This window comes from Bradysia coprophila (genome assembly GCF_014529535.1).
Source record: "Bradysia coprophila strain Holo2 chromosome X unlocalized genomic scaffold, BU_Bcop_v1 contig_98, whole genome shotgun sequence".
NCBI lineage: Eukaryota > Metazoa > Arthropoda > Insecta > Diptera > Sciaridae > Bradysia > Bradysia coprophila.
In genome coordinates, this window is record NW_023503371.1 from 1,008,832 (window position 1) to 1,018,028 (window position 9,197).

General features: G+C 35.1%; 1 protein-coding gene across 1 annotated transcript; it reads left to right on the top strand.

Annotated features, from left to right (window-relative positions):
* Positions 1-5,676: 5,676 nt before the first annotated feature.
* Positions 5,677-7,305, top strand: LOC119070527. The gene is made up of 6 exons (XM_037174901.1): positions 5,677-5,883; positions 5,956-6,033; positions 6,097-6,147; positions 6,209-6,314; positions 6,784-6,970; positions 7,040-7,305. The coding sequence occupies exons 1-6, from the start codon at positions 5,686-5,688 to the stop codon at positions 7,200-7,202; spliced, it is 783 nt and encodes a 260-aa protein (XP_037030796.1). The 5' UTR covers positions 5,677-5,685; the 3' UTR covers positions 7,203-7,305.
* Positions 7,306-9,197: the final 1,892 nt, after the last annotated feature.

Genomic DNA, 9,197 nt, shown 5'->3' on the forward strand with positions numbered 1-9,197 from the left:
TTTCAACATTCCAAATTTCCCTTTCTCAAGATCATAAATTTCATGTCATTTACTTTAATGTCGGTCGGGAAATAAGCTGAAAATTCAAACAAATAAGCGACAAATTATCGTAGTTACGGTATTTGAGCTGAATAAATACAATTCACTTTTAACGTCAAGGTATTTAAGTTTACACCATCACCGTAAACAGCGCAAATCTTTGCAAATCTACGATTGTCTAGTCTAACTTGAAGGTATGTCGAACGGATATAAGTGGTTGCGATTATAAACTTTACAAAAATGGGGATTATTTATTTCACCTTTGCAAATGTACCAGCCTTTTCTAGATATCTGGAATAGCTCATTAGGAATATAGTCACAATACTAATCTACCGAAAACATACATGCAATGGGATAGTGATTTAATTCCGCGAGTTCATAAGAAGATTACTTTTATTAACGGGGCAAATTAAGGTAATAGTACTTCTTGTGAGAGGCGAAGCCGAGTTCCATAAACACACATCACTACGGGAATGGGATCAGTCTGCCGATTTTATATGAAATGCCACGGTCACCATAACTCAAGACTCAACCTACTGAATCAATGTTTTAAAAGCAAAAATACAATTAATTATGATGCCAAAGGATCAGTCTTCACTATTAAAGTGATAGTTGTTTTATTATTCCCTTGACTGAAAGTCAGGGTCTTACACCACAAAATACCGAAATATGTGGGTGACAAAAAAGTTCACTATGATTGAAAATGTATGAAATGGTATGAAAAACGTTAAATGTGGGTGACAAAAAATCGTTGAAGGCACGATAACTTGAGTAATTCTCAAGCAATTTGGATGAATCTTTTTTTTAAATATGTGGAATTAAAATCTCGAGGCTAAGTTCGAAGATGGGCAATGTGGGACGAAGGATCTGGAAGCTATCCAGGAAAAACAGGATTTTACACTGTTGATTATAGCCTCAATCGAAAAAGATTACTTTGATGAAATTTGATTTGGTTGCGTAGTGTGTGTAAATCGTATAAGTATGTTCTCGATAGAGTTTATTTAATAAGTGGAAAGAACAATTCCATCAGTCGATGTCCAGCTTTGAACCGGTAAACATCTCCTGCTAGCCAATTACCAAATTTGATAGTTGACTATCAAATTTGATAGTCAACTATCAAGTTGTTAGTCAACTATCAACTTGATAGTTGACTATCAAATTTGATAGTCAACTATCAAGTTGATAGTCAACTATCAAGTTGATAGTCAACTATCAAGTTGATATTCAACTATCAAATTTGATAGTCAACTATCAAATTTGATAGTTGACTATCAACTTGATAGTTGACTATCAAATTTGATAGTTGACTATCAACTTGATAGTTGACTATCAAATTTGATAGTTGACTATCAACTTGATAGTTGACTATCAACTTGATAGTTGACTATCAAATTTGATAGTTGACTATCAACTTGATAGTTGACTATCAAAATTGATAGTTGACTATCAGATTTGATAGTTGACTATCAAATTTGATAGTTGACTAACAACTTGATAGTTGACTAACAAATTTAATGCGTCTACTACCAAAGAAAGATGTTTTTTTACTCAAGGTCTTACGGCAGAAAAATTTCATGAGCACACTATGATTGAAAAGTGTAGGAAATTTTATGAAAAACGTTAAATGTAACCATCATTCTTTGTAGGCAATATAAGATATAAGTCATTCTCAACAAATTTCTGAATATTTTTTTTTAAATTCATTATTCCAACGATCAAACAAAATATGTTACAACTCCCATACGAGTGGAAAGTTTGCGGCCAGAGCGAAGCGAGGGCCGTAATTCTCACGAGTCGTAATAATTTTATGGGACCAATATTCGATCAATAGAAAAATTCAATTTTACCGATAAAAAATAATAAAATACCGATAGAAATGTGGTACATGTCGCTGGCACCTCTTCAGTAAATCAGTAAAAAGTAAAAAAAAAATTGTCTTTGCTTCACTCTTTGTCGATTTCCTAGCGAATTCATCCTTTTACAAAATGTAACGAGAAGGCGTTTTGTTCGTTCCAAGGGAATTCATCCTTTTACAAAATGTAACTTAAAGACGTTTTGTTCGTTCCTAGGGAAATTCATCCTTATACGAAATGTAACTTAAAGACGTTTTGTCAATCCCTCACTTTTGTCGTTTTCTGAATCGACAAAAGTGAAGAAACGAAAAAAAAAAATTTATCGGTCGTTTATTACCATCCACATTTGTAAAATACCGGGGGACTTCCTTTTTGTACAAAACTGTAAGAGAAGAACATCTATCGTTTTTTTTTTAATTTTTTACCAAAGTGAAAGAGTTGTCTCATCGTTCCACATTTGTAAAACTTCGCATCTACTCTGATTAAATTCGACAAAATGGCAATCAAACAGAATAATAGATAGCTCATACGAGTGGGAAGTTTGCGGCCAGAGCGAAGCGAGGGCCGTAAATCACACGAGTCGCATTTTATTTACGATTTGTGTGGTTGATTGAAAATCTTTCTGCAAATTTATAAGAAAAATCAGAACTCAAAGATCATTCGGTCTTCGAAGGTTTATTTGAAGAACTTTTTCTGTCAAATTTCGTTGTCATGTTTAGAGTAATCGATATATTAAATGTAGGCATTTTTATCAGTGATGCTTCGGAAGTTCAACAATGAAATTGGTCAAAAATATATTGAAAAAATTGTCAGTCAAGGGACCTGACCCGCCCAAAAGGTGGGACCTAGTATGAATAGGTTTAAAGCAATAACGTTTTGAAACTGACAACAGCAAAGGCTATATTCTTATACCGTATAGCTCTTGAATGTTGAATGTCGTATGACGTAAAAAAAGCACGTGTCTGTTTGCACTAGATGCACGATATCTTCATAATGCTTCCCCTAGCTCTGTAACTTTGTAAAATAATAAAAAATCTCGTCGTATTTTCGCTTCAAGTCTTATACAGATATCCTGACGAGGTCCTTCTAACGAGTTAATAGATAAATATCAAATTACGAGTCGATATTTACCTATTATCAGACGATTTTACCGATTATCGATAAAACATTCAATTGATATTGAATTTAAAACAAAATATTGACAATCGATTAAGGAAATAATCGATATTTTATCAATCGAATGGTATACACAATGCTCGTTTGGGTTCACTTCCTATGGTATTATATCCTTACCTTTGATTTAGGGTTTCCTTTGCAGTCACACATGTTTCTTATGAAAAAGTTACGGGAGATCTGACTATAGTTTTCTCTAAAACTACACCAGGAGAGGGATTACGACATCAGTTCTCTTTTCTCTATACAATCAAAACTCTACCGATAGAGAACTATTCACTATATCATTGAAAGATGTCGCTGCAACAAAACCAATGTCATCAGAAAAATAATTAATTTTTTACTCGATGGATTTTAGTCAAATAAAATGCCATCGTGTAGCACATGACCTCAGGACTCTGGAACAGCAATTTTTTAAAAATAGGTCCTATATCGGCTTGGCGATAAGAGTCTTAAAAAAGGAAGTGATGAAACGGCAGCAAACATTTTTTCAAACCCTTATCCCCAAGCCGATATAGGACCTATTTAAAAGAAATTGCTGTTCCAGAGTCCTGAGGTCATGTGCTACACGATGGCATTTTATTTGACTAAAATCCGTCGAGTAAAAATTAATTTTTTTTCTGATGACATTGGTTTTGTTGCAGCGACATTTCAGTGAAATGGTGAATAGTTCTTTATCGGTAGAGTTTTGATTGAATAGAGAAAAGAGAACTGATGTCGTAATCCCTCTCCAGGTTGCAATTTTCCGTTCTGTAATTTTATCATCACTGCACTACTGCATATGACTGAACTCACAAATCGTCTTCACCAAAGTGTCACTCAAGGTAACAAGCTGGTGCAGTATATTATATTATGTCATTAGGACCAAAAAGGTGTATTTTTGATATTAACACTCCACTCCATCCTCGGGCGTCTTCACCATCGCGGTCGAAAATTAGACCTTTTTGGTCAAGTTGGGCGAGGACGCTACCTGGATCCGAGTGGGAAGTACGATTAATTATACATCATACTACTTCCGATTTAGCGCAAAGTGCAGACTAATGTACTATTTTAAGTTTTTCCAGGGCGCAGAGTGCTCAAATTCCAAACTGAAGGGATTCTTCAATTTGTGTCAGGATCTAACTACTAATTTTGATTCTGATTTTGAGTCAGAGACAGTGAAATTTCAGCTTGAATTTGCTTCAGTTGTTTTTCAACTGATCCACACATACAATGAAAACTGCGAGGGGACACCACTCGGGTAATTGATTACACACCCTGCTCGGAATTGACGGAGAATCCGGTAATTAAACGGAATTGACAAGAATTGAAAGGAACTGAAGCAGGGCCGTAGCCAGACTTCAAAATCTGAGTGCGCTAGGGGGGGCGCAAGGTCCAAAAAAATTATTTTGTATGGGAAAAATTAAAAAAAATTGAAAAAATGACTTCGCTAGGAGGGGCGCCGCCCCCCCCCCCCCCTGCGCCCCATCTAGATACGGCCCTGAACTGAAGGGAATTGAAAGAAATTGACAGTAAGTACCTTTAGAAATTGAAAGGGAATTGAAAGAAATTGAAAGGAATCGAAATGAATTGAAAGGAAGTATAGCGAATACCGCAATTAGATGAATTGATCCGGTAATTGAGGTAATTAAATGGAATTGACAGGAATTAAAAGGAATTAATGAGAATTGTAAGAAATTGACAGGAAGTACCTATAGAAATTGAAAGGGAATTGAAAGAAATTGAAAGAAATTGAAAGCAAATAGAGCGAATCCGGCAATTAGACGATTTGCTCCGGTAATTGAGGTAATTGAACGGAATTGAAAGGAATTAGAAATTGATTTGCCACTTTTTTGGCCAGTGGTTTACCCCTCGGAAAACTGTTTATACTAGTTTATAAGGTTGAAACGGCTACACGTACGCGCGTGATAGTGGTAAAACCGTAACAAGACGTATAAACAGCTGAAGCAAATTCATGCTGAAATTTCAATGCCTCTAACTGTAAGTCAATTTCAAATATTGTTTAAATAGAAGCGTGAAATTAGGATGAATATAATCTACAATTTCACCTACTCATTATGTTAGATCGGTTAGCAATCGAATTAAACATAAAACCACAATATCTTCACAGATCATCTCTTGATTGTATTAAACACCATTTATTGAATGGAACCAAGGTCGTATTTGTAAATGGGCGTCACTTAATAACCCTTTTTGCTCCAATTCACTGGCCACACATTTCCATTCAGTCAATTTTCAGCTAAAAAGCTTTTGTTGTTGCGAGAAAAAAAAGAAGACTCACAGCTCTCAAAAGCCAGTAGTTGAAACAATTTTTTGTTTTACAAGTGTACTAATCAAATTTCAATTTAATAACATGTTGACTAAACACGCACAATGCTGGAATTAACTGAATTATTAAACATTTCTAGATGAAAGGCCGAGAGCAACGCATAACATTGGCCATTGTCTTTTGCTAAAATGACTGACTACAAATTGTCACTTAATGAAAACAAAATGAAGAAACAATAGTTTGATACAATTGGTTTTGTATGTCTGTTAATATAACAAAAGTGAATGCCGTAATAAGAAAAAGATTTGCAAAACTTTGCTTTAGTTTTACAGTGCATCTCAATGTGGTAACATGCATAGGATTATTTTGATTTATAGCGGTTTTCCGCTATTCTTTTGGCTGATGTTTTTATCGGTTAGTGTTAGTGATGGTGAATATTGGAATGAAACACATATGTTCGGTGATTTTCAAGCCAGGCGCGAAGGAAGGAAAATACGACCCTTTAAAAATAATTTGCTAACATTTGATACTAAAGAAAATAACATTGAGGTTTGCTACAGTTGAATGCTTTCCAACGAACCCAATATTGATACGGATGTCTTTTACTGTTTTCCCACAAAGGTTGCCTTCGAATTCTCCGTGCCATTTATATCGATCCCAGTTAAGCGATCAATTGATGCCGTAAAAAGTACTGTACTCGTAAGTGTTTTAGTTCAAGTGTGTTTTATGTGTACGATGCAATCATTAATGTTACTTTTACAGGGTCCATTAGCAAATCTTAACACCGGAGCAATCGTGTTTGCAGGGGTTATGGTGCGTCCTAATATGATTGTTCTCATAATAATTTATTCATTGTTAAGATCGTTTAAATTAGGTTTTGGCTGGTGCTCTTGCATCATATTTATGGCGATCGATATCTCAACTTAAAAGTCAGTTGACTGATTCGGACTCTCCAACCAACAGTACCAAATTTGAGAGAAGTAAGAATGTTAAATCGGATTAGTAGTGGTGATGGATAATTAGAAATGCAATCTTCGTGGTTGGACCGTTAAATTACTAACTTTGGATCGGTTCAGGTTGAGTACTAACGAAACTTCGGATGAGCTATCCAAGTGTTGAGTGCATGATTCAATCACATCGTGTAGATCTTTGATCTATCTTTCAGTTGAAAGAATAATCTAATTAGATAAAACTGTAAATCACCTAGTCTTGGACAAGATTAGTCTCTGGTGGATAGTCACGATAGTGCAACTTAAAGATAGTTATTCGTTCCTAATCAGCGACTATTTTTGATATTTTTTTTCCGAATTTTTCTTTATATATTTCACATTTTCCGAATTATTCTAAAGGAAATTGGGAAAATTAGGAAAAAATCGGAAAATTTGGAAAAACTTGAGAAAATCCTGCCTCTATATTAAAGGCTCTAACTCATAATCTGTTCTCTTAAAGACGACGATTTAAACAACAACAAACTGATAAGAGTGCTGAATTTCTTGGAGAAAGCTCTTGAGAAATATGACATAGAACCAACCGTCTGCTCACAACGCATGATTTGCATACTCAGTAAACGATCAGCTGAAAACGTTATAAATGGTCATGGAAGCAGCACGGATAAAATTCTTGACGGCATTTTTAGGTTCGACAAACACAAAGCCAATTTTTTCGATCATTGGAATAATTTTCGTTTCCTCTGAAAAATTTTCAGCTCAAAGTGGTTTCTGGATAAAGTGGCTGGTACTGCAATTGATGATGCGATTAGGGCCGCAAGATATGTCATCGATTGTGACAGAAAATACTATGGATGTAAATTGAAGAATACTAGCTTGGAAAACATGTTCGAAATTTTTATACGAAATATGAAAAAATAATCTAGCGGAAAATTGGTCAACAGAAAAATTAGTTCAATTTTTAACAAATTATTGTACAAAGTAGACGACATTGTTGATGCATGATGTTGATATTATAGTCAAATTTACCAATAAACAACCAATGCGTTTTAGCAATTTGTTAAACATAGACTTAAGGGACCTTCAAACAGTCGACAACGTCATTTAGTTTTGAGTTGATCTTTTGAGCCGGCCGTCTGTGTCAGAAAACGTCGGTTTACTACTTTCAAATTTATTCTTTGTCATATGGAATTGAGCATGAAAAACTGAAAAATTCTGAAGATCGCCTTTCCGGTCGGAAAAGTGGTTCAAATAGATAAAGTCTTCTGAAATATCTCCTGAAGGAGACAACATCATTCAAAAATTCGTTTGTTCTTTGAAAATCTGATTCAGTCAGTATACAATAACATATGATAGAACAACTTGTTTCTCTAGTGAAATAGCGGCGATATCGGAAGTTTCCCAAAAATTGAATTAATTTTTCTTTCGAGTAAAGGGTCGATATTCACTTTGTACAAAAAAAAAATCACAAACCTGTCGCTAATAGTGTGCGGGGTATCATTGTAAAGCTATGCTAAGCCTCTATCAGGGCAACCACTGATCTGAACAGCAACAGTCACCAGGTACAAAAAATCACCTCCTAAAGCTCATCAAAAATTTCCGCCCTTTGACTGATACATACTTTTTGTTATTTTGGAATAGTGCTTGAGTACACATTTGATATCTGTCTTTGCCCCGGGTCTCCTGGACAGTACCTATCCAACGAGCCGCCACACATGTGTGTCCATCGTCTGTAGCGGCAGTAAATCACGTATAAAAAACACCCTTTCTCAACCTTTGCACCTTCACCACCAGCCAAGACTGCGGTTTTGGACTATTGGGGCCAAGGGCTATCTGGGCATATGAACAAACCGTCGCAAAAAATAGATCCGACGGATCCTGGTCCACTTTCAAAAAATTCCTTCCCTGTTATGCACCCTATTCCTGATGTTCCATTATCTTCCAAACTGTAGAACTTTCCGGGGTTTTTCCGTCATTTTCGGGATTTTTTGAGATAATGGAAAGTCAGTTTTTAACAACTCATGATTAGCATCAACTATACCAAGTTTTGAAATGACAAGTTGGTAAAATATAAAATCCTGAATGAATCGGAAATTGAGACAATAGTGAGATCTTGTAACTTTGGAATCCTTAATTTAACTCTGATGCTAACGACATGTACGACATTAAATTACAATGTAAATTAAGTAATTTAAACAAAGCACCATACAACCATAAATCTCATAAATCAAGGGATAGGATAGTGAACAATAAATAAATCAATCACCGATCGAGCGTTTAATGTTTTTTTAATGTATTTTACCTAACATTTTACGACAAACAATCCTTACACGAAACCCATTTTATAAATGTTTCTCATTGTTCATCAGATAGATAAAAAGAAAAAACAAAATGTTTGGTGCGCTTTCAAAATGTGGAAATCATGTAAACTATGTCCGCAGTAAAGGTAACATAAAATATATTCGCTACTCCTTTAGCCGGCCGACCTTGGACAGAGCTATATATTTTTTCTGTATTTTCCCGTTGGAACACATGTCCAATACATATCGTTGTTCGATCAAATTGCCGAATAATAAAAAGGCAGTCAAACTGTTGTCTCTTTCACCTTCAAATAAATTTAACATTTTTCAGTATAAAGTAATTTCTCATCGATGACGTGTGTTGTTTTGGTTTTGTTTTAAATGAAAATAACAGGAAAACTCACAATTGAGCATCCTATTATGTTACGTTACATGTATTTCCACCGCCCACCCATTAACTTTGGCCTCTAAGTCTGTGAGCGCTAATCGTGAAAATGTGTGCGATCCATTGTGCACGATCAGCGTGAAAAACGTTTTTTTTCGTGGAAGACTACGATATTATGCCTTTGGTATTGGCTATTTTAAGAATCGGGTCTAGGTCTAATTTATAAAAATT

Bases quoted from the DNA above. Each gene is read 5' to 3' on its own strand.
- LOC119070527 (XM_037174901.1), top strand. From the start codon at position 5,686: ATGCATAGGATTATTTTGATTTATAGCGGTTTTCCGCTATTCTTTTGG. The intron at 6,148-6,208 runs GTGCGTCCTAAT...CGTTTAAATTAG, and splicing joins TCGTGTTTGCAGGGGTTATG to GTTTTGGCTGGTGCTCTTGC. The intron at 6,971-7,039 runs GTTCGACAAACA...AAAAATTTTCAG, and splicing joins ATTCTTGACGGCATTTTTAG to CTCAAAGTGGTTTCTGGATA.